We start from the raw sequence: 24,367 nt of genomic DNA, 5'->3' as shown, positions 1-24,367 counted from the left end.
CGCCAATCACAGTTATAATTGAGTATTAGGTTCTCTCCCATTGCTGTAGGTCGTGTTCTCATTTCATAAGCAGACCAGGCTAATTACATACTCGCTGCACGTTTTCGACGACCTTAAGCTTTCTCGATTTTCTCTTTGAGGATACCTTTGAGCGTGATAGCATCAGCAGCAAACTTTGAAATACCCTCTCGGAGCTTCTCCACAGCCATTGCTTCCTCGTTGAAGTCAAATCGGAACTTAGCCTCATCATTGAGGTACTCCTTCTTTTGAATGTCGAGGCTGTGGGCATCCTCGGCAATCAGCTTCTGAGGAATCTTCTCCTTCGAGTTGTAGAGGTCCTCTAGATAATTGGGCTGTGGGCAACCATGTCAGTAACAAAGCCTTTGTTCGAGTGTTCAAGAGACGAACCGAAATAGTCAAGTAATCACATCCAGCGAGCTCTGTGATTTCGCCAACGTTTCTGAAGCTAGCTCCCATCACAATGGTCTTGTATCCGAACTTCTTGTAGTAATTGAAGATCTGCTGAACACTCTTGACGCCAGGGTCCTCCTGCGGTGTGTAATCCTTCTTGTTCGCTGCCTTGTACCAGTCCAAGATACGGCCAACGAAAGGCGAGATGAGGAAAGCACCAGCCTCGGCTGCGGCAATGGCCTGGGGCAGAGAGAACATGAGGGTCAGGTTGCAGTTCACACCGTGCTCAGATTGCAAGATATGGGCTGCCTTGACACCTTCCCATGTCGAAGCGAGCTTGATGAGGACACGCGACTTGTCGATGCCAATATCTTGGTAGAGCTAAAAAAACGTCAGTATACAAGAAAGTAGATGCAGGGATTGGTACATACTTGAATGATGTGAAGAGCTTTTTTGATCGAGCCTTCGATGTCGAAAGAGAAGCGAGCGTCGACTTCAGTAGAGACCTTTCCGGGAACAATCTGTAGAATCTCCTTTCCGAATTCGACAAGCAGGCGGTCCAGCGTCGAGTCGATCTTTTCGTCCAAATCTTTGCCCTGTGCGTGCCATAATCAGTATCTCCAGGGTGCTTCAAAATTGTAGGCACTGACATGATCTTTGCCGTACTCGACGGCAATATCCATCAGCTTGGCGTATTCTGACTTTTTGGACGCAGCGAGGATGAGGGAAGGATTTGTGGTAGCATCCTGTGGCTTGTACTTTCCAATGGTAGCAAAGTCGCCCGAGTCACAAACGACTGTGGTGCCAATGGCTTTCAACTGTTCAAGGGAGCTAGTCATGATTCTGTATTGTTTGTAAGGCTTGTTGTTCGTGAAGGTGAACGATGTTAATAGATGAGCTGCGTGAAAAGCAAAGTTGTTGAGAGGCAACTATGACATCGGATCAAGGCGGAGCTAAAATTCGGATAAACTACGGGCATCCAAATGCGGTCTAATACCAAAGGGATGACGATGCAATTAAGGGGTCTAATGAGGCATTACTCATCAGACTCTACCTTTGGTGGGGGGCCGGAACATTATATTTCCGAGCCAATTCCGTCATACCCCCCTGTAGAAATGAGGCATATATCATTGTTGACATTGACCAGGCAGAGGGTTATGATTTTCGGTCTCACTCCCCATATCATCTGCAGTTCTATCCATTTCCTAATGGATCATTGACCTGTTACAATCGCCCTTCTACTGAGCTTCCAACATCGCCTGAACGCCCTTCTCTAGACCATTACAAACCGTGACAAAGCCCCAGGTCCGCGCACTGTTGAACTCTATACACTCCCTTGCAGAATCTGGGCTGGTCGTGCCGCACGCGTCCTTTAAAAGAATACAATCCCACCCTTTCGTAAATGCATCCTGAAGGCTTCCTGCCACGCATTGATCGGTATTGACCCCTGCAAATACCAATGTGCTAATGCCAGCTTGCTCGAGGAACTCTGTGCACGGCGTCGAAGAACCCCAAAGGCCAGACATTCGATTTTTGTGGATCCACACATCGGGTTTCTCCTTCAGCACTTGTCCTTCCTTGTAGGCTGCATCCAAAGCCGGTGGCAATGCTGCGTTCCACGTGTCTCTCATCAAAAGCCTTCCCGCGTCTACAACTTTGCCATCTTCTATGCTCACAGGGCCGACCTCGCTACCTAGTCCCTTGTATATCCTCTTCGGCTTCCCGTTCTCGGTCAATTCTTTCTCCTCCAGCACCCCGTTCTTGTCTTGCATAAAATGGTCCGCGGCGGCCTGATTTACACCATGAGCGTCAATGGCCGGCAGGGACTTGTTTTTGCCCTGCCCTTCAAGAGTAGCCTCGAAACCAAACGCCCTCCGTGTACTTGGCGGCATATTTTCAATGTCTTCGTCAGTTAGACCCCAATTGAGCCAGATGATCTGTATCCCCGCCTTCCTTGCGGCTGGTATTGCAGTGTCAAGCAATCGCCTTTTTGCATTGTTCCCAGCACCATCAGCCGGTCGACCCAGATATAAAGAGAGAAAGAAGTTCTGCATGTCGATTATCACGAGTGCGGTTTTTGAGGGTGAGATGACAATTGGTGTCGTGGTCGTCGATAGGGAGATGGAGTCTTTTGGGGATGGGAGAGCATATTCGGGAGGTGAAGGACGGGTCAGGTCGAAGCTTGGTGGTGATGATGAATGGAGCCAGTGATTGGGGTACGTCCCAATCAGGGAGCGGCGAGGCGGAGGGTCTCCGTTAATGTCGGGTTTGGGAGATTCTATGGCGGTCATCTTGAACTTTCCAATTGGGAATAAAGCCGATGAGCTGGCGTAATGAATAGGATAGAAACCGAAGCATTGAAGTAAGCAATAGAGACAGATGCCCGCAGGCATGAAATATGAGACGATCACCATGTAATACTCCCCATATTACCCCGCAGTACGATAAGAAAATTCACGTGGTAATAGGCATTCCGGCCCATGGTCTGAAGCTGCAACTTTCAAGCTTTGCTCAACACTAAGCCTCGCTATTGTGGTTGAGGCTGATAGGAAGAGCTCAGAGCTGGCCTGGTTCCAACTTCGTTCACAAACGGCACGCACTTATGGACTGGATGACTGACAGAAAGAAAGCAGAGCTGATATCTTGCACATGGGTTAGGGTCAACCATGATCAAAGAATGTCAACAGATTAGACATCTCAGCGGATAAGAGCCAAGGAGGGGAGAGGCTCCGACTGGCATGGGAAGGAGCAATGGTATGGTAGAAGTTGCATATATGTCAATCACTGTGGCAGCGTGGCGTCGCAAAGCTTTGCGACGCCACAGCTGACGGATAATTCCGCACAAGTTTTGTCGTCGATTTTTCTTGTGCTGCATCAACATTGCCTTTGAAAGAAACTTTGTTGGACACCAACTTTGCATAGACTCAGCTCAGAATTCCAATACAAGCAGCGTTAGAGTTGAATTGGTCACAGAATTGTCTGGTAAGTGTATGAACAAATAATACACTGTTAATCACCAGGTACAAAGTGTCTCGTGCCTCTCTAGATTAGCCCAAACATTTTTATATCGAAAGATTTGATTTGCTTTTCGTCATGTTTGCCAGACTTTTCTTGCAGATGAAATTCCTTCCATCTAATGAACCGTTCTCACTCCTTGTCAAGAGCTCTAAGGCTATGAATGTCTAGAATATTTAAGCCAGTAGCTAACTTAATTCACCGACAGTACACGAGTTCATTCATCCTTCAAAAGAAAAGTTTTAGGGTATCACACACGGATATATTTAAAAAGTCGCCATGCCAATTAACCAAGCAAAAGTCAAGAGTGTACTGTCAGGGGACACTCTTATATTAGCTAGCGTCAACAATCCTGCCCAGGAGAGAACGCTGAGTCTAGCATATGTCAGCGCACCAAGGCTTAAGAGAGAAGGAGATGAGGTAAGGCAAATGTGGTGTCATGGTGTAGCAGCCGTTGAATTTTGCTGCAGCCGTTTGCATTTCACTCCAGAGACTACCTCCGTCGCATGACGGTAGGTAAAGTCATACAATTCACTATCCTCTATAGCATCCCAACAGGAGCCAAGCGGGATTACGGTACCGTCTACCTCCAGACCGGACAGTCGTTGCCTGATGCAGCAGCCGCAGAAGGCTGGGTGAAGCTGAGGGAGGATGCTGGTCGCAAAGATGAATCTGAAGCCTCCAAGGCTCTCCTCGAGAAGCTGGAGCTTGCCGAAGCGAGCGCTAAGGCTAGTTCGAAAGGGATTTGGGCGTCCACTGGAGGGAATATAGAGAACGCCAATGAGATCGCCGACCCGAAAGGCTTTGTTGAGCAATACAAAGACAAGCCAATAGAGGGCATCGTTGAACGTGTCTTGACTGGCGATCGAATGATTGTGCGGCTATACTTGTCTTCTAAAAAGCATGTCCAGACAATGGTGCTCGTGGCCGGTATAAGAGCACCAGCGACTAAGCGAACAAACCCATCTGATGGCAAAGAACAAGTAGCCGAACCTTTTGGTCCAGAGGCACATGAATTTGTCGAGTCAAGACTACTACAGAGGACCGTACAGGTCGATGTTCTAGGATTGAGCCCACAAGGCACACTGGTCTGCACAGTGAAGCACCCAAACGGCAGCATCGCCAAATTTCTGCTCGAGGCTGGATTAGCACGTTGCACCGACTTCCATTCAACAATGCTTGGCGGCCAAATGTCTGTCCTTCGGCAGGCTGAGAAGCAAGCAAAAGACAAGAGGATTGGGCTTTTCCAAGGACTTGCCAACAGTATGCAGGGAGCCAGTGAAGCGGACGCTACGGTTACCCGCATACAAACAGCGGATACTGTCTACTTAAGAGACAAATCGGGGGACGAAAAGCGAGTAAGCTTAAGTAGCATTCGGCAACCGAAGCCTACAGATGCGAAGCAAGCACCCTTCCAAGCGGAGGCCAAAGAGTTCTTGAGGAAAAAGCTGATTGGCAAACACGTGCGTGTCACCGTCGATGGCCAGAAGGCCGCAACCGAGGGTTTCGAAGAGCGAGATGTAGTCACTATCATGATCAACAATAGAAATATGGCTTTACAGCTGGTCGAAGCTGGCTATGCTTCTGTGATCCGGCATCGACGAGACGATGGTAAGCATTGTGCTATGCGTTCCTAACACGTTTGCTAACGTGTTATAAAGAGGATCGAAGCCCAGCTTATGACGAGCTTCTGACCGCAGAAGAAGCTGCCCAAAAAGGAGAGAAAGGAATGTGGTCCCCGAGACCTCCTGCCGCCAAAGCGTATCAAGACTACTCAGAAAGCCTGCAAAAAGCGAAAATTCAATCGTCGGTCCTCCAACGCCAGAAGAAAATCCCAGCAATTGTCGATTTCGTCAAAGGCGGCTCTAGATTCACAATACTCGTTCCCCGAGAAAACGCCAAACTCACATTCGTACTCTCTGGCATTCGAGCTCCGCGTTCAGCCCGCAATGCAAACGAAAAATCCGAACCATTCGGACAGGAGGCTCATGACTTTGCCAATCGACGTTGCCTTCAACGAGACGTCGAGATTGATGTCGAGGCTACAGACAAAATAGGTGCTTTCATCGGCACTCTTTACATAAACCGTGAAAACTTCGCCAAACTCCTTCTCGAAGAAGGTTTCGCTACTGTTCACACATACTCTGCCGAGCAGTCTGAGCATGGCGGCGAGCTCTTCGCAGCCGAAGAGAAAGCAAAAGCGGCTAAGAAGGGCATATGGAAGGACTACGATCCCTCTATCGAAGACGGGGTAGATGACCCCAATCTCAATGGAGCTACTACCAATGGCCACATCGAATCTTCCGCACCGGTCAAGAAAGACTACCGTGATGTCGTTGTCACTCATATCGACCCCACAACCGCCCACCTAAAGCTTCAACTCATCGGACCAACGACATCCGCCGCACTCACGGGCCTCATGACTACCTTCGCTAACTATCATCGCTCCCCTCCCTCCTCCGAAAAGTCCCTCCCAAATCCACCCAAAGCGGGCGACCTCGTAGCGGCACGGTTTTCCGAAGACGGCGAATGGTACCGTGCACGCATCAGACGGAATGACCGCGAGGCCAAAAAGGCGGATGTCATCTTCCTCGACTACGGCAACAGCGAGACCCTGCCGTGGAGCGAGTTGAGACCGATGAGCCAACCGCAATTCTCCCTCGGCAAACTCAAGGCCCAAGCGTTGGACGCGGCCTTATCGTTCCTGCAGTTCCCGACGAGCGCAGAGTACATGGCCGACGCGGTCAAGTTCCTGCAGCAGGTCACGGGTGAGAAACAGCTCGTGGCCAGCGTGGACTTTGAGGAGAAGGACGGCACGCTGTGGACCACGCTGTTCGATGCCGAGTCGGAGGGCGGGGAGGAGGCGAGCGTGAACGCGGAGGTCGTGGCGGAGGGGGCGGCGATGGTGTCGAGGAAGTTGAAGGGCTGGGAGAAGGCGAGGGGGAAGATTGTGGAAGGGCTGATGGTGAAGGAGGAGGAGGCGAAGGGGGAGAGGCTGGGTATCTGGGAGTATGGGGACTTGACGGAGGACTAGGAGCCCGACTTGGGGACGTGGCTTCGAGGTTGCAGTTGGGGAACCGGGCGGATTGGGGGAGGGAGAGAGAGTAGCCAGGGTTGGAAATGATATTCAAGCAATGCAGATGTCGTTCGAGACCTTTTCCCGTACTTGCGAAGCTTTTTGTCCTCGTCGTCTACACAGCCCTCATCCCCCATCATGCATCACGCATCACCACCTCTCATTCCCCATCCCACCGTTCTCAGCGCACTGCCCTATCTACTGCGCGATGCCAATGACACCGCAAGCGGGACGGGCACCCGCGTTGCCCGTAGCCTTACTCTGCTCGTGTCCGCCCTTGCCCAGGTCATCCGTGCCGGCATGCACGACGATCGTCCGGCCCAGGACGCTCTCCGGTCCGATCAGCTTGATCAGCTCGTCCGTGACGGACCCCTTGGCGTTGCCCTGGCCGTCGGTTTTGAAGTTGCCGAGGTCGCCGACGTGGCGTTCGCTGTCGGAGGGGGCGCCGTGGGTTTTGGAGAACGGGTTGACTGGGTAAGGGAAAAAGAGGGGGGTGAGGTCAGTGAGGCGTTCATGGATTGAAAAGGGGGATGGGGGGGGTGGTAGTTACAGTGGGGTCCAGCGCTTGTGCAGCCGTTGGTGTTGTCACCGAATTGGTGGATGTGCATGCCGCGCTCGGCCGAGGCGTCGTGGCCGCTGATGTCGTAGGAGATGGTCGTCGGGGAGGACTCGGACGATTGCTCGAAGGTGACGGTGCCGCCGACCTTGGAGTCACCGCGGAGGACTGCGACTGCGTGGGGAGATGGTGGTTAGCTGGGATTCGCGGAGGAGCGGAGTGAGTGAGAAAGGGGAGGGGAAAGCGCGCCGGACGTGGCGGAATGAGTTGAAAGGGTTGGTAGATCTTGAGAGGATAGGAGATGATGCAAGATTGAAGGTGATGCAGGTGTTTTGATGGTACCGATGGTATTAGAAGGGTATGACTGGTGGGATGACAAGCGCAGCGGCTCAAACTTGCTCAAACGCATGGAGTGAGGTAGATGGAAGGCTCTCTAGGCAAGCGTACCTGCTTTGACCATTGTGACTTTTGATGTGCTAGTACCGTTGATGGGCTGATTGTGACTGGTGTAGTTTCTGACTTGGGGTGATTGATAGTTGTATAGTTGATGTGCAGCTTGCGGGGCTTCTATTTCTTATAGTGGGGGATAACGTCATCTTCAATTGCAGGATCCAATCTTGCAAATCGTATCGCGAGACCTGTCGTTCGTAGTATACACTTGACTGAGCTCTGATCTCACTAAAGCTTTCGTTGCAATCACCTACACGCTGATGTGTTTCCTCTCTACACCGAGTGGCATTGAGTAACAGCAGTTGTGGATTCTCAACTCCGATGAAGTAACACAAGGTCAGTGAAGGCTACCGGCCACGACTCTTTTCTCGTGTGGCCGGACCCGTTACCTTACGAGTGGAGCACACAAATTACTTTGTGCTTTCAAGTAAAGATAACTTCTTCGACGATAAGTTGCCAGAGATAGCGGCAGCTGTGAGGGAGGTTGTGATTATGCTTCCCAAACCGTTGCTTGTCCTGACAACGAGAAGGAGAAACTTTCCTGTCAATTGCCATGTTGGAAGTACATCCATGGCGAGGTACATTATTTCGGTTTGTTGAGGATGAATGTACCCACATTTAAGGAGAGCAGCGCTCAAGAATATTAATTTTGGTGGGAAATGCCTGACGGGTTGACTCTTTGGCTGGAAGCACGATGCCTTCCCAAGTAGAAGCTTGAAGCAGGGCCATCTCTCCAGCCACCAGCGTGCCACACTTTGCACATGCACGAGGCGCATATAGGTCATCATGTTGCGGTTTCCCATCGTTTCATAGCCGCGTGGTCGAATCAGATTCATGGTACTCCATACGGGTAGCTCACAGTCACATGGAAATAAGGGTGTTGTTATGATTAGAGTAAGGCCCGAATGTTTATGTGAAACAGGTGTGGTGGGGGGCACCCTTTGACCAAGGTCTACTCTTAACAAAAGGGGGGGATTAAGTGGATATGAATGTGAATGTGAATGTGTATGTGATAAGACGCTCGAGATAGCTCTCAAGCACGCAGCCATTTCTCTCAAGCACGCAGCCACAGGACAAACAGCACATGGCAATTCTTTCCATGGAGCGCAATCAACAATTCATGACGTGAAGAAGTGAGCCAACCGTTATATTATATTATTATACCTATCACTATCTTCAGGAAATGAGAGAGCAAGATATGAAGTACCGTATAGTACTCCCCCCTCCCCTACCGCTACCTACCCTGCCTGCCCACCCTTGAATACTACTTTACTCTCCCTATCAATTTGCCAAAAAGTAAAAAAGGACAAAATCCAACCCCACCGGAGACAAGCGTGCTGCAATTTAACTTCCTAACGGTCCCAGAAAATCAATCTTCCCTCATGTAAATGTTTTTCTCTTCCGTACCTTTTTTTGATTCCTTCTTTTTTTCCCTTCCTCTTGCACTGGATGCCACCTGTCTCATTATTGTCTGCGTGCCGTATCTGAAGGGAATAGGCACCACCAGGACTCTTCTCTCTTCTGTAAGTATCAATGTTTGCCAAGACCCCGAAGGAGAAGAAAAAAAATTTAAACGGCTTTCCAGCGTTATGTTGGTGGGAGCAAAACGAGACATGTACATCAATGCTCAACCAGCGAATTGGAAACATTGATCGTCCGTGTGCTAATCTGTCTGTCTTCCATTCATAGTCTTCACTCCGTCCCATCCTTCCTCGCCTACGGATCTGAGACATTCGTAAAAACAAAGCTCCAATATACGGTCAACATGTCATACTACGAAGCGCAATCGTGGCAAATACCGGCACAACAAGCATCATGGGAGCAACCTCCACCTCCTTCGCGGGCAGGTAGGCCTCTTGAATAAACACTCGGTCCACGGACAGAAGCTCATGGATGTACAGGGACGAGTTCGGCCTTGCAACACGAGGATGTGGCTGCATTCGACATTCAAATAGAAGGTATGTCCCTGAGCATTCTACCTTGTTCATTCTGCGCGGGCCTTCGTGCGCTGCTATTTTAGCAAGCGCGAAATTGAGTCTCAAGCATCCAAATGGACTACAATTTGCTCTGGACTGTTACTGACGTACTTACAGAAGTCAATCGCGCCCTCGACAACCTCAGCAAGAGCGGAAAGCTCTTCAGCCCACCCTCGAGACGAGACTCCATGCCCATGATGGGAGGTCCACGAGCCTTCTCCGATTTCGGTGCGTAAAGCATTATTCCCCATGGACTCGGATTTTCTGACCGCATGTTACAGACCCTCGTATGGGCGGAATTCCCCAGCGACACCACTCTATCGGCGATTTCGATCAGATCCGCCCTCAGTCTAGCTCGAACCTTCAAAATTTCTACGCAAACCAGCGACACCAGCCAAGACCAAATGAAGCAGAGCAGATGCTGCAAGCCAAGCGCCGCATGGCCGCGCAACGTGAGCGCGAACTACGCAATTATCATCAGGAGCAGCAGTACAACAGAAGTAGGCTTAATTGTTCCATGCTGCAGTGTAGCTTTTGCTGATGATCAGATATTGTGGTAGATGTCTCCACGCAGGGCAAATCCGACCGCGCAATCAGCCCCAATACCATGAACGAGGAGGATCGCCGGGAACTCATCGCCCGTCAGCATCGTGCTCTATACGGCAACGAGAACAACCAGTATCTCGAAGGCGGCAGCTTTGGCGACGAGAGCCACACGCCTCGTCCATCCAATCCAACATCAGGCAACACAAGTGCTGGTGGCCGCGGACCGTCGCCTCGCACATATGACTCGTACACCATGGGCCAAAACCAGGCACAATCTGCGATCGCTGAAGCCGGGGGCCAATTGAACGCCAACGATCAGAGTCAACAAGCTGCAGCAACCGGCCCATCTCCAAAGCCTCAGCAACAGCAGCGCTCTCGCGGCGACAGCACATCCTCCCCAGCATCCAACCCTCCAAGCCAGAGCTTTAGCCTCTTCGAAAGCGCCGCCCAGCAGTCGAGCCGAACCTCCACCTCCTCCCCCGGCGGCTCCCCTCCCCGTCAAGCCAAAGGCTCAGCCCCTAGCGGTGTAGCACCTATCGGTACTCGTCCCTCTCAAAGCCAAGCGACCAACCCAAGCCTCAACAACAAGCGTTCGACCACCCCCTCCCCTTCTCCATTGGGCTTCAGCTTCGCGCAGAACCATGACAATCTTAATCCTATATCTAATAACGGAAACGAGCGATCCACATCCGCGGCTTCGAACCCGACGTCGAGCGGCAACAAGGACGCTGGCATGGCGTGGGGCACTGGCAGCGGCGTTTGGGGCAATACCAATAACAAGTCCCTTCAGGCCTCTGTTTGGGGCTGAGGGAGCGAGCGAGCCAGCGTTGGTTCCCGATCACCTTGATCGGTACACTTTTCTTGCAGCATCCACGTACACGGCTTGGGGAAAAGGGTATTTTGCATTGCGGGTGTCATAGCATATGTGCATGTGGCATGTTGGCTCAGGATATCGATACCTCTTCGCGGCGCGTTTCCTCCAGGGTTTCTTTCCTTTCGGTGCTCGCTCAGGCGTTGGCACGTAATCCATCGGCCGGCTTGTCATCATTGGGCTCTGTGCAAAAGGGTCGATGTTCGACCCGTCGGCATGGGTCAAAAGCTGGCGAACCGTGAAGCGGAATGGACTTGTACTGGCATACGGGTGGACATGGGCATGTACTCTTACAGCTAGCTGCCTTGAAGCGGGCGCTTGGGCAGTTGATATCATTGGGAAACGGCTGTTCGATCACGGGCATGGCTTTTGCGTAGACGAGTGCGTCACAAGTAATGCCGTCCAGCGGCGCTATCCCCAACCCCGAAATGAGTGATCGTCTATGCAAAACAATAATGCAATGGGTATCCCAAAGAATGAAAACGCTGCTCGTCGCATGCATGCATCAGCCGCACTGTCATTTCCTGCGTGACATATCCAAAAGGCCCAATGCGATCAGAATGCTGTGCGTAAACCGAGAAACCCAAAGGGTCACTGGCCCGAATCAAAAAAGCCGTGCTCGGGTTTCCTAAAAAAGCACTTGTACAAGCCAATTCGACAGTAATGATGCACTCCCTCACGTTCCCAAGTCTCGCACCTCCTCACACATGGACCTTGCGGAAAGGATCAACACCGAGCGTCGGCGTCTCTACCAGCTGGTACGAAGGGACCCCCCTCAGCCTTGCGCCTCTCAAAGAAGTTTTGGCATTCGGTGATCAGGATAGCCCACTCGGCAAGTGCTCTCCCGGCATACTTGCTCGGTCCGGCCGTCACCCCCAAAGGCTCGAGGGGGCTGTTGTCCCGGGTGTCCTCGGATTGACGAGTCTGTAGGGAGAGTTGAGCTGGGAGGGGAAGCTTGGGCGGATAGAGCCGTCGATCTCTACCCGCAGGATTGTTGATGTCTTGATCTATCCATTCGAGGGAGATCTTGAAGGACAGTGTTCGGTAAGAGGGTGCCGGTCCTGCAGTTCCATTCATCGCAGTCTTTGATGCCGAACCTTCGGCGGATCCGTGACGAGGTGGTGGCGAGCTTTGTGACGCAGCTAGCGTGCTTTTCGCTGAGCTTGTTTTCGGACGGTCCTTGGGCGAGCTGGAAGGGATGATGCTCTTGAATAGGTTCCATCGTTTCTTACCGCCGTCTTGGGACTTGTTCGTATCCTCAATGCCCTTGGGGGGCTGACTTGCATTGCTGGGGGAAGCTAGTTCTTGTGCGTTGTGGCTCTGGTAAGGACTAGTCTTTGTAGTCGAAGCAGATGATAAGATGGCATCGAATGTGAGGAACGAGCCACCCGGAGCCATTTGTGAGTCGTTTCTTACGATCTCTAGGCATCGGCCTGGAGCTGGGCTGCATGGTGCCGTGGAAGGAGCTGCGAGATGTTTTCTTTGGGCGTTCTCTTGGATGTAGAGAAAGATGCGATAGACTTGACGCAGGCGGTGGTCCAAGGCCCCCAGTATGGCTCTGCAATATGTTTAGTTCGGGAGAAAAGGCAGCCGCTTGACCATTACTCACATATTGACATCAGACCCGCTGCCATTCAGCCTTGCGATCTTCCAAACAATGAGCCGCATGTAAAAAGCTCTGACCATTGGACACCAATGGTTGAAATTTGCATGAAAGGTGTCCTCGGCTAAGAGCCAATCGAGACATACCTCGCGCCTCCTAGCCTCGTCACTCGTGATTGCTGACCACATACTGTAGAGAAAAGCACAAAGTCGGACTTCAGTCATGCTGTTCTGGCTTTGCAGCATGTGCCTGCATACGTCGAGCCAGAAAGACCAGTTAACAACGGCAATTGCAGCATCGGTCTCTTGCTGGTATCGTAGCAAAATGAGTATGGCTTCCTCAAGAAAATCGCAAAGGGTAAAGCACGCGTTGTGATCGTACATAGAAGTCCGTCGAGCGGCGACTTCGAGTAGGCTGCTGAAAGCCTGTGCAAAGATGGAACGAGACTTGGCTGCTATGATGGTTGAGCTTGATAAACATTCCCTCAGAAGCATGATCAAGCGATTTTCACCCATTGTTCGAACAACGCCATGAGTGGGAACCGGCAGCATCGTGGCGTTGGCGTCTGCCTCTCCGAGCAAATCGTCGAAGGTAACGGACGGACCAACTTGGCTGATAGAGGTTTGACTATTCATTTGTTGCATAGTAGCATCCAAGATTGTAAGGATCTGTGCCTGGACCAAAACCCACGCAGGCGCAGCCATTCTTTCCTCTGGAGACGGGTGGTCTGGGAGGAAACGACAGGCTAGATCTGTATAAAATTTGGTGAATACGAAGAAAAGGTCGGTATCTTTGCCAGCCCATCTACTGACCCATGGACCGTGCCACGGAATGAGAGTAGTAGCAATCGGCAATGGAGACTGGGGCTTGCTGCGCAGATACTTCATCATGGGTCGGAGAGCCTTCAATTTTAGTGAATGCAGACATTGTGGATACGCAGTACAGACTCTGTGGGATACAGAATCTATTTCGGGCTGCTTTTGTGTGCTACCCTCGGCTAGCACGCGTCGCAGTGTTTCTGAAGGTATTGCCCACAGTCTCACCAATATCTCGGCGATACCTTCACAGTAGAAAAAAGCGTAAGCTGTAGCCTTGCCACAGAAGGTCACAACACTCGCGGCTACATTGCGAGTGGACATCTTATCAACTACATATGCCATCTGAGCCAGCAGGTTCTGTGTAAACGTATTCCTCACGTTGTGGTGCACAGAGTCAGCCAAAAAGTCCGATATGTTTGACCCCAAAGAAGTTGTAGACTGAGACTTCAATGAAGTACGAGTCGTCCTGGTTGGTCTGGTGGCGATAGAAGAAAGTGGGAGAGTCCACTCTGGTCTGGCCATAAGTGCTGTGACAGCCTCCAAAATCGCAGGTCTATCGTTGCCAGAGACTGACTCGCCATGTCTGCCATTCAGCATCTCCAACAAGCCTGTCCACCATTTGTTGAGGATGAAAGTACGACGGTCAAGATCTTCTGGCCTCAATGATGAACTTGAAGGGTGTTCGGCATGATTCCTCAAGAACGGCAGAAGGACCGACCGAACAATACCGGTCTTCATAGTACTCGGTCGAGACTGAAATCTAGGCACGAAGTCAGTAGATCACCCTGGATACTCAGTATTCTCAATAAACACACTTTTGGTATTCTCCGTCAAGAGTTCGAAACACACTCCAGAGCTCATCCTTCCTTCGCGGCGTTTCTGCTGGCAACCCCTGCAATCGTTCGGAAGACCATGAACTCGGGACAGTAGGAGTTTTGCTCGACGTCGACTGTTTGCTGGATAATGGCAGTCTGTCCGTCGAATACGACTTGGGAATGGGAGGGACCGAAGGAATTTCGGAAGGGGAAGCTTTGCTCAAGAGTGAGCTAAGCGGTCTTCTTGACCTCGTGAGCACGCTGTTACGCCGCGACAGACTTGCCTTAGCATGAATGTTTGAAGGGAGGTTTGGAGCGTCATCCTTTACTTCGGCAGCAGACAAGGAAGATGTCTTCACATCAACCGCAGGACTCGAGCCATTGATTTGATGTGTTGATTCGGCTGCAGGCCCCGTTTCCTTGCGGAGCCGTGATTTGGTTGGAGAGGGCGAAGGCGATCGTGATTTACTGATCCATGACTTTCGAGCGAGGCTTGAGATCGATCCCGCGACCGAAGGCGCCTTACGCTCGGTGCCTTGAGTGGTGCCGTCCTTGCGAACCTTCGATACCTCTGCAAGGTCTTCCGAAGACGGGTCAGGCCCAATGGTGAACTTAGATATAGTAAATTGCGTGTCGGAATCCTTCTGCCGTTTGCTTGAGCCTAGCCGTCTCAAGGATCCCCTCCGTGCCTTGGAAGCGTCTTCTGACCTCTTCTTTGCAGAGCTTTGACTTGATACATTCCCTTGTATGTTCACCAAGACGTTCTCGGAGAAACTTCGTGAAAGACTGGACTCTCTCTCGGGTGTCGCGTCTACCTTGGCATCTGCAGGAAGCTGGGTATAGCTGGCAGACCGAGGAATTGTGGCAGTGGTGTCATCTTGGCCGGAGACTTGAAGCGAAGGATACGCTTGGGCGGGTGTCGAGAGGGTGCCAGGAAGGGTAGAGCCATTGGACATCCTATCCAGTTCTAGGATTGCTGCCGTAATCCAACGCGATGGTCAGGATGGTGAAAGTTGTTTATTTCGATATTCTTCATAGGTCTGTGCCTCGCGGGCCCGCAAGTTTCCACACGAGGCAGGGTGCTGTATCTTGTACATGAATGAAGCAAAGGCAAGAAAAGTTTGGATGGTGTGGATGAAAGAGAAAGAGGGAAATATGTTCAGGTAGGGCTGCTTTGCCCCTGTTTGAGCAGGTCTGGATGGTACGTCAGCTGTTTCCATGTTTGGCAAGAATAATGACACGATGAAATGATGGATGTTGACGACTCACTTTCTGCAACTATTGTTCTTGTTATTATTATCATCATTTTTATTGATTTTTAATGATTTTGTATTTGCGGGCACAGCAAGATTTTGTTTTGATAGACAATTTGTCCCTTCACTAATAAATTGGCTCGATTGGAGAATTGGCGGATATAAGGTTGTTCGGCAAAGGCCATCTTCTTGGCTCCATGGGACCATGGCTTCCAATTAAGCTTTTGACTAAAGTAGTGCCTTGGATTTCAATTGGTGTCCCCAATAATAAATAGGTAAATAATTGCTTGCAACTGCCAATTGAGACATCCTTTGGCCTCCCGGACCAATCCAACGTCTATCTCCTTCCTTGATAATTATGCATCTCCTGCAGCGGTCGTGGGGTTCGCTTGCACTTTTCTACCTATGCTCGGTCTTATGACTCTATTTACACTTCTCTCCCAATAATACTCTAAAGTACTCTATCATTATTTATGAACTACCTACCCTACCCTACCTTACCCTACCCTACCCTTCTCTGTCGGTCTCCGTCGGTCTTGTCGCTTCTCCACCACTGCCACCACTGCGGCCCAGATCTCTGGATCACACTATTTATATACAGCCGCTGACGACAAACCTGCGGTAGAAAATAAAACCCAGAGTTTCCCCCCACCACACACACACACACACATAATTCCTTACTCTACAATCAGACCCGTGTACAGTTTTCCAAGTTCCCTCCAACGCAGTGCTCGGCTCAGACAATATTCCCAGTGTACAAGTTCTTATCACCTCGGTCGGATAGGCTACCCCAAATCTGGAATGCAGGGGTATAGTTGCTGCTGCTGGACAGGGAACGCTTTCCGGCACGCTATCCAGCCGGCGTGGTCACAAAGTGTACATCTGATGATTATACGGCGGACTTTTTTTTCTGTCTTATCAAATTATGTGGCTGAGTCAACCGCTTGAGCCCCATCCACGGGGTATTGATGGGGCTTTCCGGTCCCGTGTAAATGAACAAATCGTAGAGGAATCCACCGAACGTGCAACCGAGGAACGAGGCGACCATCTACGCACGTTTCGGGATCAGCATTGCTACTTCAAGGCAGATAATTGAGTTGCAAGACAGGTCTCGGGAGCAGAGCACGTCCATTGGCTCCCTAAACATGTCTTGCGACTCAATTTCAGTACCAAAGAGGAAGGTCTTCTACGAAGTGTACGTACGGGAACTGCCACAGTATTGCAGTCAGCATTTCTTCTGCAACCATGCTTAAAATCAAAAGATGTTCGGGTTTAAGGAGTGGGAACAGCTCTATCCCCCACCAGAATGTGTCCTGCAACCCAAGTCTCGATACCCTTTAGGGAGAAACTTTCCGAAATACACTTACTCCAGAAGTAATATCCTCCCGCGGACCAAACCTCGTGACCATAACCAACGGCATAAGACATCAATCGGGGGCCAAAATCACGTGCTAGATTGATGGCATAGCCGGTCTCGAAGCCAAAACATGCACCCAGACCAAAGATCAAGAAAAATAAGGCAAGGGGAAAGAATGGACCAGCTCCGGTCTTGCCCATCGCTCCGCGGTTGGATTCATCCTTGAGGGCAAAGATGACAAACATAAGAATGGTAGCCGTAATAAATTCCGAGAAAAATTGGCTTGTCTTCGTTAGGAAAGCCTGAGGGTATGTACAGAACACCCCGCCTTCATGGGATATCAGCCAAGCCATATTTCGGCAGTGTTTGGACAATCGTGGGGTTGTCTCACCAGTGGCAGTCTTGGAGGGTGGAACGGTCCTAATGTTATGGCCTTCGTAGTTGTTGATAGCGTTAATATAGTTTGCGTAGATGACCCCTGCACCAACGAATCCGCCTAGGAACTGAGCAAGGAAATAAATAGGGAACCGGCGCCAGGGTAGGCCGCGGTAAAGACAAAAGCAAAAAGTGATTGCAGGATTCAAGAAACCTCCGGAATCACCTGCAGGCTCATCAAAAGAGATCTCGCCCGTCTCAAATAGGATCTTTACCTGCAACATAAATGCCTAGCATTACCCCTATGCCCCATCTGAATTTGTGGGTTAGCAGCTATCTCTGTACAACACGAAAGACATGAAATTCGACTCTCACCCCCAAGATATTGACTGATAACTCCCATAGCCATTTCCCCCTGGTGCTATGGTACTGGTAGTATTACTGGCGCTCAACAGCACTTGAGCCACGGAGCCATCCCCAAAGAGCACCATGATGAATGTCCCAAAGAACTCGGCAAAGGGTTCTCTAAGGGCTAGTCGGATCCGACTCCACAACAACTCGTGATGCTCAAGATGCTCATGCTCCTCATCGATTGGTGCTTCCGGTTTAAGGCCCATATAAGATCTAACAGAAGACATAGTGTCGGCTCGACGGCGAGATCCCTCTTGCGGTGGAGCAAGATTGGAAGGGTTCTCCTTGGATTTACCCTCTTCCCCGCCTGCAGTGGGGAGCCAGTCATGGTTTTCTATTTCCATTGGTGTTGACATCTTGACGAGTTTACCATAGACAGAATGGATGAAGAAGCACAGGCAATGCAGCAAACGCAGAAAAGTACATTAAGATGCGGCAGTGGCACAGACACGGGCAGCTCAGACCGTAACTTGACGTAATATCTCACGGATGCAAAGCCGAGTGCGGGGGGTTTCCCCAACCTGAGACCCAGAGAAAGTCGCAAAAACAATCATAGGTATGAGTACTCATAGATACAATCCTAATTGTGTTTACGGACATTATGAGGGAAAGGAAGAGGGTTCAAATCAAATTTTGTACATGCTTCTGTTTTGTTCGAGGAAAGTCTGATGTCTTTGACAGGAAGCTCCACTTTATCCGGCTCGCTAAGCCAGAATGCATATTCAATGCAGATGCCCACCGTGGAGCCCTGAAACTGTGACACTGGTATACCATACATGATCTAGTCTGCAGTCCTGGAAGCGTTTTCGAAATTTATCGATGAAATGCGCGCTAGCTGTTTGAGAGGAGCAGTAATGGTGATGAGATTTGACTAGAGAGACGCCTTCCATAAGATGCGGGACAAAGGGCATAGTTACAGCAGAAGGTCGACTCTGCTCACCCCACAAATGAAGAGATGAGATGGCGCTGATGAATTGCACAACTCCTAATATGTCGAAATCGAGTCAACAGCACCAGAGGCCCAGCCGACTCATGGTATTGCTCTACGTAGCCAGAGCTTAGCCCAGCTGAGTGAAACCGTATAAGAAAGCCTTTCAAATCATGCACGCCCGAGCCTTGAATAGTATACACTTAATGAGCGGCAGGCGCTTCTTCCTCCTCTTCCTCCTCGAACCAATCCTCCTCTGTAGCAGAAGCTTCTCCTCCGGCTGCTTGTCCCTCGACTTCGACCTGCTGGTTCTCATACGCCTTCAGATCATTCGCAATGTCGCTTTCTTCAGGCGATTGAGGAGCTTTCGGTGGCGAGAACTTTTGTACATGTCCTTCCGAGTCTGACGATTTCACTGGAGGCGGCTTGTAGCCCTTCAATTCTCTGAGGTAGAGATCTTGAACGAGGTCGGCTTCACAAGACACAGTAAGCCAGACATCCGTCGGAAAGTATGACGGTATTTACGAACCTCGTAGCGCTGCTGTAGGAGCAAGGAATGTTCGGCGCTGGAGGACAGCTTGACGCCGGGCAGCACGGGCCAGTGGAAGGCGCTTCAATGAATCAGCAGAGGCAGTGGAAATATACTGTGAACCAATTGAACTCACCGAAGCCTTGAGAGACTGCAACATCTTTGATATGTAGGTCTGGCGGATCTCGAATAGTCAAATGTTTTGAGCTCTGGTTGGAAAGCGCTCATTCCTTCTAGCTTTGCAGTTTAGCGCGGCCCTTTTAAGTGGACGCTAAAAAGTGAGGCTGAACGACAAGGGTTGAGTCATCATTTCTCGCTACTTGAACACCGCTTCCTCCTTCAACCTTCTTCCATCCTTCACATCACTGCCATCGTCTGGTCGACCTTCAACAACACGATCATTCAGGGTTGCCGGTCAGCTTTGTGGTCGTACCGTTGTATGTCTTCGCTTTCTTGACTATCTGTGAGATTCCGAACCTCTGAACCTCACGGACGCCTTGGTTGGCAGTCGGAAAGCAGCCAGTGGAACAGTTGCTCCCTTAGCCATCAACACTTCTTCTCACAACACTCACTCTCGCCGCCCTATTTCAAAGTCGCCAAACTGTATTCTCCACTCTTCATCCGTTGTTGCGCTCCTAGACACAACCTCGCTGCAACATCCAAAGGGATCAAGAAGAGGACGAAGCAGCGGTTCAACAAGCCGGCGCTCACTTCCAAGGTGCTCGCATCCAAAATGGCCAACGGGTCTCAAGAGACATGGAAGGAGAATCTCAACAATACGATGATCTGTCCCGAGTGCAAAGAGTTCCCTCCGAACCTAAAAGAAGAGTTCTCTTGTGGTGATATGGTCTGCGGCTCGTGTGGTTTAGTCCTTGGTGACAGAATTGTCGATACTCGCTCGGAGTGGCGAACCTTCTCGAATGACGATCAAGGAAACGATGATCCTTCTCGTGTTGGAGACGGCGCAAACCCGCTCTTGAACGGTTCTCAGCTGCAGACCTCTATCGCCTTCAACGATGGTGCTAATGGTCGAAGCCGTGATTTACATCGAGCTCAGAACAAGGCTACTCACGACAAGTCTACCAAGACTCTCTTGGCCGCTTACAAGGAGCTTGGAGCCTTCTGTGACTCCATCAATATTCCTTCGAATGTCGCAAATTATGCGAAGCATCTGTTCAAGAAGGTCGACGATGCCAAAGCTTTCAAAGGCAAATCCCAGGATACAATTATTGCTGGCTGCATCTTCATTGCCTGCCGCCAGCTGGGTGTGCCTCGAACCTTTCGAGAAATATTTGCGTTGACCAAAGTCTCCAAGGCGGAAATTGGAAGGATCTTTAAGGCTCTTGAGAAGTTCTTCGATTCCGAGAACAGAAAGAAAAAGATCATGGCCGAGCAGGCTGGCGGTAAGTCTTTTTCGGTAGGTAAGCTAATTCATTATGTCTTGCTAACATGGATGTATAAGAACTCGTCAACACCGAGGACGATTACGTTGCTAAACAATCGGTTGATCCTAAAGCGCTCTGCAACCGCTTCTGCAACCAGCTCGGTCTCAACTTCCGGATCACTACTATCTCTCAAAATATTGCCGAGAGGGCTGATAAAGTCGGCTCGCTCGCCGGTCGCTCTCCGCTGTCCATTGCAGCAGCGTGCATCTACACCGCCTCGCATCTTATGGGTCAGCCAAAGTCTCCCAAGGAGATATCCGGAGTAGCAGGTGTCAGCGACGGAACTATTCGTACCGCCTACAAGCTCATGTATCCCATGCGTGAGCAGCTGATCGACTCCGAATGGCTCGGTGAGGGCAAGGGTGATATCACTGCGTTGCCTGCTGCTTAGTCGCGCAAGGCTTGAGCACCTTGGCCGGCGGCGTGACAAAACACACACCTCTCTCTCTTCACACACCATTCTATCGGATCAGCTTGCGTTGTCAGTCATTTTATCATGGATCTTTCCTCAGAGTGATATCCGAAAGGGGTGCAGTCAAAGGATTGCTCAACATTGAGAGATCCAATTCCTTTGCTCACACACATTCAAACAAAGTCCTCGAGGTGGCTTGCATGGTCACTAATGCTATCACATCTGGATTTTCAGAACGACACCACAGGGCGGTTCACTCGATGAAAGTGTTGGGCAAGGGCGAATGTCATTACATTTCATGCTGCCAGCTCTACATGCTTACGAATGACTCGATGACCTGTGGAATAATTTAATGCTCAGGGGTGGTCAAGGTCTGGGGAAGCTCGCTACCCAGCACCACCATGGTGGTGCGTGTACTCCAGTACTATAAAATAGGCTAGAGGAGAAATGAAAGTAAAAAGCTACTGTGCAAACCTGTGCCTGAATATTCGTGTGCCTGAACCATTGTTTGTAAGGGATGACAGCGGCAAGGTAGGCAGTCTGCACATGACGACTGCCATATTCCATACTAGCAGACCTAAGTGTTGGGAGTACGCACCACGATGCACGGGGAAGGTTCGCAAGGGCTCCACTGCTGTTGAAACAGTCTGCACTATTGGCTGAATTATCAAGTACTCTAGGGTTTCGAGGGTATTCCAAATTGCCCATACATTGGGTATCTTGAGTACCGCATCGAACCCGTTGCGCTGTGCCCCACTTCTGCTCGTCATTCCCCCTACCATGGTGTAGATTATGCTTCCACTTCACCTTCCTCACTGCCATCTTCCTCCAGATTGGGGCTCTCCAAGCCGACTCCAACCTTCGTATCCCGCGCCAGTGCAACAGCTGCACCATCCGGTTGAGCGGCGTCGGTTGGCTGCTCGGAATTTGGAGCAGTAGTGGGACGATGTGGAATAGGTCCTTGCTCCGGTTGTGGAGCAAAGCCGTTCCGAGAGGGTTCCTCCTTGACTTTCTGCCTCTTCCTGGAACCGTCTTGGTTTATGGCGTGCCCGTTCGCTTCATGACCGGCACCGTTTACGGACGGTGCTTGCTCTGTTTCCGCCTCTCCTTCTTCTTGGCGTCCTCTTTTGGCTCCCGCTTGGCTGCCCCCAGGAGAAACGACCACAGGTGAAGCGAGGCCGTCGTTACTACCCCCAGAGCTTCGACCATCCTCGATCTTGACCCCTGCGGATCTTGTCTTGTCTTCTCGCTCGTCCCCATTTCCCGGAGTCCGCTCATACATCCCACTCTCTTTGCCCGCTTTCGCTGGACCGCTTTCGTAAATACTAGCCATGTAATTGCACGCTCTGCGGATGCTACCTACGTCAACATCAATGACTTCCCACCAAGGTCTTCCCCTCGCATCATCCGGGAAAGCGACATCACAGTGTTTCGCAGCCGCGTAAAGGGCGCTGGCGGCGATCGTTCTGCTTGGGAAGAGCAGACACAGTGTGGTCAGGCAACTGTCATTCACAAAAGCCCAGGCGGCGTTCCTCAACTTCTTGTTATCTCCTTGCTCGAACTGCATGAGAAGATCGAAAAGCGTCTTGTATGGCGGCTCCAGGCTTAGATCAAAGCAGATGGCCTCCAGCAACAGATCCTCATATTGTAATATGTTGTCCCTCCACCGCCAATACTCTTTGTCTTGTTCGTCCACATTCTTGTGAGGATCCTTCTGCGCTACTCTTACACACGCTACTACCAGTTCTTTCATCTTTCGGACACACTCTTCGACCTTGTAGGCCAGGAAGAGACACGTTGCGGCCATGGAGTAGTAGTGATAAATCTGCATTGAATGCCGCATGTAGAAACGGTGGAGAAAGACGGAGGCTGTGGCGAGAGTGATTTGAGGTAGCTTGAGCATTATGCCGACTTGGAGGATGAAGTTCACGCCCTTGCTTCGGTTCTCGCGTTCTTTTTCTGGGGCCAGTCCGTCGAGGATTGAAGGCGTTTGTAGGAGTTCCGCTTCGGTGAAAAGCCATTGTGTCTCCGCGACCATGAGGATCTCGCTGGGAAGAGCAGGAATTTGGAGGGATTGAGAGCCTTCGGTTGCGGTAGGCATAATTGTGAAGGAGATGGGGGAACTCTGATAGTAGATGAAAAGTCAACAAGATATTGCAGCTGATATAATTGAGCACCCCGCATTAAAAGGGAAGGCCAGCTTGAGAAGAGAGGAGGTAGAGAATGTCTTGGTCTTTGACGACAAGGAGAGCTATTGAAGACCCGGAAAGGTCGCGGCGGGCTCTTGGCAACTCAGGGTTTAAATTCTCGCGATAGTGTCACACCTGGATTCCTTCAATTACTCGTATAAAAAGGACATCAGGGAAATAACAAAAACAGTTATCTCAGTCGCCGTTTGACTCACTACTGACCAAGTTCTCAATCTTACACTACATCAAATTTGTCCGTCACGTTCAACTACACATACTGAAAGGGAAGGATGTCTCCTCGCACTGACTGATACCTGTATCTCTGCCTTGAGCAGGTCTCACTGTCGAGTTTGCATCATGGTGCATGATGGAAAAGTCATAGGGCAAGGCCTAGATAGACCACAAGCCGCTTTTCAACGGTGGGAGGGACTCTGAAGACCGAGAAGCTTGGAGCTGGCGCGAAGAGCAGCCCTGCAGTAGTTCCTCTCAGACAGAAGACCAAATCCAAGAACAAGCAGATTGCCAAGGGTAGTAAGCCATAGGAATATTTTGCTAATCTGGAGAGTATTGAGCTTGGTGGTGGTTTGGCTAATAACAGCCCTCTCGCCATGCACAGAACACGACTGCATGTGGCTCTGCTCACACTTCCCAGTTGATGCAAAACCCTGGGTCGTATAAATTATCGGGTCAAGGTAAACGACAGCTACACCTACGACGGTTCGAAGCCTACGTTGAAACCGTCTGCGAAGTAGCACTTGTCGAGACCATGGGCAACTCAGCAGGATAACGCCCGGTGGCAAGTCTCAGGGCAAGGGCTATGGTTTGAATCATCTACATCTCAACGGGGTCAATGAGGAGCAGGATCGCAATGTGGAGGAAGAGAAGGGCTAGAAGAAGAGCTCACGTCAGTGAAGATGAAACAATATTGTGGAAAATCGCAAGAAGTATCCGTACGGAGTCATCACCGCTATCAGGTCCACAGACACACTCAAGAGAGGGTACATCCACAACATTAAGGAGGAGGAGGAGGAGGAGGAGGGGAGGAGCAACAGCAACAACAGGTGCAGGCAACTAAAGCATCTCATAACGACAGTGGAATCAACAATTGCCATAGTAGGTATGTGTAGAAACAGATCGTACATATTCTGTGTTCACCGACGTGCCGGGAAGCTAAGCACCTAGTCTGCGACCGTTGCGGCAAGAATATCCAAGGATGTTTAAAGTAGGATGGTGCAGGGTATACGTACCACTCTCCCACTCTCCCACTGTAGATCTCCCATGGAAATTCCGGGAAATTCCATGGAAATTGGAATACAGTAAAGTTATTGTGG

The 24,367-nt window shown here is 50.6% G+C and overlaps 10 protein-coding genes across 10 annotated transcripts; 3 read left to right on the top strand and 7 right to left on the bottom strand.

Moving 5' to 3' along the window:
- Positions 1–113: 113 nt before the first annotated feature.
- Positions 114–1,250, bottom strand: HO173_002177 (uncharacterized protein; the record flags this gene model as incomplete). Its single annotated transcript, XM_037304111.1, has 4 exons — positions 114–353; positions 409–792; positions 843–1,007; positions 1,062–1,250. 4 exons carry the CDS (start codon positions 1,248–1,250, stop codon positions 114–116), a joined length of 978 nt encoding a protein of 325 aa, XP_037168906.1.
- Positions 1,251–1,649: 399 nt separating this feature from the next.
- On the bottom strand, positions 1,650–2,702 carry HO173_002176 (uncharacterized protein; the record flags this gene model as incomplete). The annotated part of the gene is made up of 1 exon (XM_037304110.1): positions 1,650–2,702. The coding sequence occupies one exon, from the start codon at positions 2,700–2,702 to the stop codon at positions 1,650–1,652; it is 1,053 nt and encodes a 350-aa protein (XP_037168905.1).
- A 1,003-nt stretch (positions 2,703–3,705) lies between these two features.
- Positions 3,706–6,460, top strand: HO173_002175 (uncharacterized protein; the record flags this gene model as incomplete). The annotated part of the gene is made up of 3 exons (XM_037304109.1): positions 3,706–3,846; positions 3,897–5,037; positions 5,088–6,460. The coding sequence occupies 3 exons, from the start codon at positions 3,706–3,708 to the stop codon at positions 6,458–6,460; spliced, it is 2,655 nt and encodes an 884-aa protein (XP_037168904.1).
- A 240-nt stretch (positions 6,461–6,700) lies between these two features.
- HO173_002174 (uncharacterized protein) lies at positions 6,701–7,518 on the bottom strand (the record flags this gene model as incomplete). The annotated part of the gene is made up of 3 exons (XM_037304108.1): positions 6,701–6,972; positions 7,053–7,232; positions 7,506–7,518. The coding sequence occupies 3 exons, from the start codon at positions 7,516–7,518 to the stop codon at positions 6,701–6,703; spliced, it is 465 nt and encodes a 154-aa protein (XP_037168903.1).
- A 1,755-nt stretch (positions 7,519–9,273) lies between these two features.
- Positions 9,274–10,838, top strand: HO173_002173 (uncharacterized protein; the record flags this gene model as incomplete). Its single annotated transcript, XM_037304107.1, has 5 exons — positions 9,274–9,355; positions 9,410–9,466; positions 9,602–9,712; positions 9,766–9,984; positions 10,045–10,838. 5 exons carry the CDS (start codon positions 9,274–9,276, stop codon positions 10,836–10,838), a joined length of 1,263 nt encoding a protein of 420 aa, XP_037168902.1.
- Positions 10,839–10,868: 30 nt separating this feature from the next.
- On the bottom strand, positions 10,869–15,093 carry HO173_002172 (uncharacterized protein; the record flags this gene model as incomplete). The annotated part of the gene is made up of 4 exons (XM_037304106.1): positions 10,869–11,218; positions 11,654–12,459; positions 12,511–14,082; positions 14,138–15,093. The coding sequence occupies 4 exons, from the start codon at positions 15,091–15,093 to the stop codon at positions 10,869–10,871; spliced, it is 3,684 nt and encodes a 1,227-aa protein (XP_037168901.1).
- Positions 15,094–17,493: 2,400 nt separating this feature from the next.
- On the bottom strand, positions 17,494–17,889 carry HO173_002171 (uncharacterized protein; the record flags this gene model as incomplete). Its single annotated transcript, XM_037304105.1, has 1 exon — positions 17,494–17,889. The coding sequence occupies one exon, from the start codon at positions 17,887–17,889 to the stop codon at positions 17,494–17,496; it is 396 nt and encodes a 131-aa protein (XP_037168900.1).
- A 775-nt stretch (positions 17,890–18,664) lies between these two features.
- Positions 18,665–19,150, bottom strand: HO173_002170 (uncharacterized protein; the record flags this gene model as incomplete). Its single annotated transcript, XM_037304104.1, has 3 exons — positions 18,665–18,933; positions 18,991–19,072; positions 19,127–19,150. The coding sequence occupies 3 exons, from the start codon at positions 19,148–19,150 to the stop codon at positions 18,665–18,667; spliced, it is 375 nt and encodes a 124-aa protein (XP_037168899.1).
- Positions 19,151–19,723: 573 nt separating this feature from the next.
- HO173_002169 (uncharacterized protein) lies at positions 19,724–20,826 on the top strand (the record flags this gene model as incomplete). Its single annotated transcript, XM_037304103.1, has 2 exons — positions 19,724–20,393; positions 20,453–20,826. 2 exons carry the CDS (start codon positions 19,724–19,726, stop codon positions 20,824–20,826), a joined length of 1,044 nt encoding a protein of 347 aa, XP_037168898.1.
- An 811-nt stretch (positions 20,827–21,637) lies between these two features.
- HO173_002168 (uncharacterized protein) lies at positions 21,638–24,337 on the bottom strand (the record flags this gene model as incomplete). The annotated part of the gene is made up of 2 exons (XM_037304102.1): positions 21,638–22,972; positions 24,284–24,337. 2 exons carry the CDS (start codon positions 24,335–24,337, stop codon positions 21,638–21,640), a joined length of 1,389 nt encoding a protein of 462 aa, XP_037168897.1.
- Between the last annotated feature and the right edge of the window lie 30 nt (positions 24,338–24,367).

This window comes from Letharia columbiana, assembly GCF_014066305.1.
Source record: "Letharia columbiana isolate WasteWater2 chromosome Unknown Sc0000004_s0, whole genome shotgun sequence".
Lineage (NCBI taxonomy): Eukaryota > Fungi > Ascomycota > Lecanoromycetes > Lecanorales > Parmeliaceae > Letharia > Letharia columbiana.
Note: the sequence above shows the minus strand (reverse complement) of the source record. Positions and strands in the feature narration are given on the sequence as shown.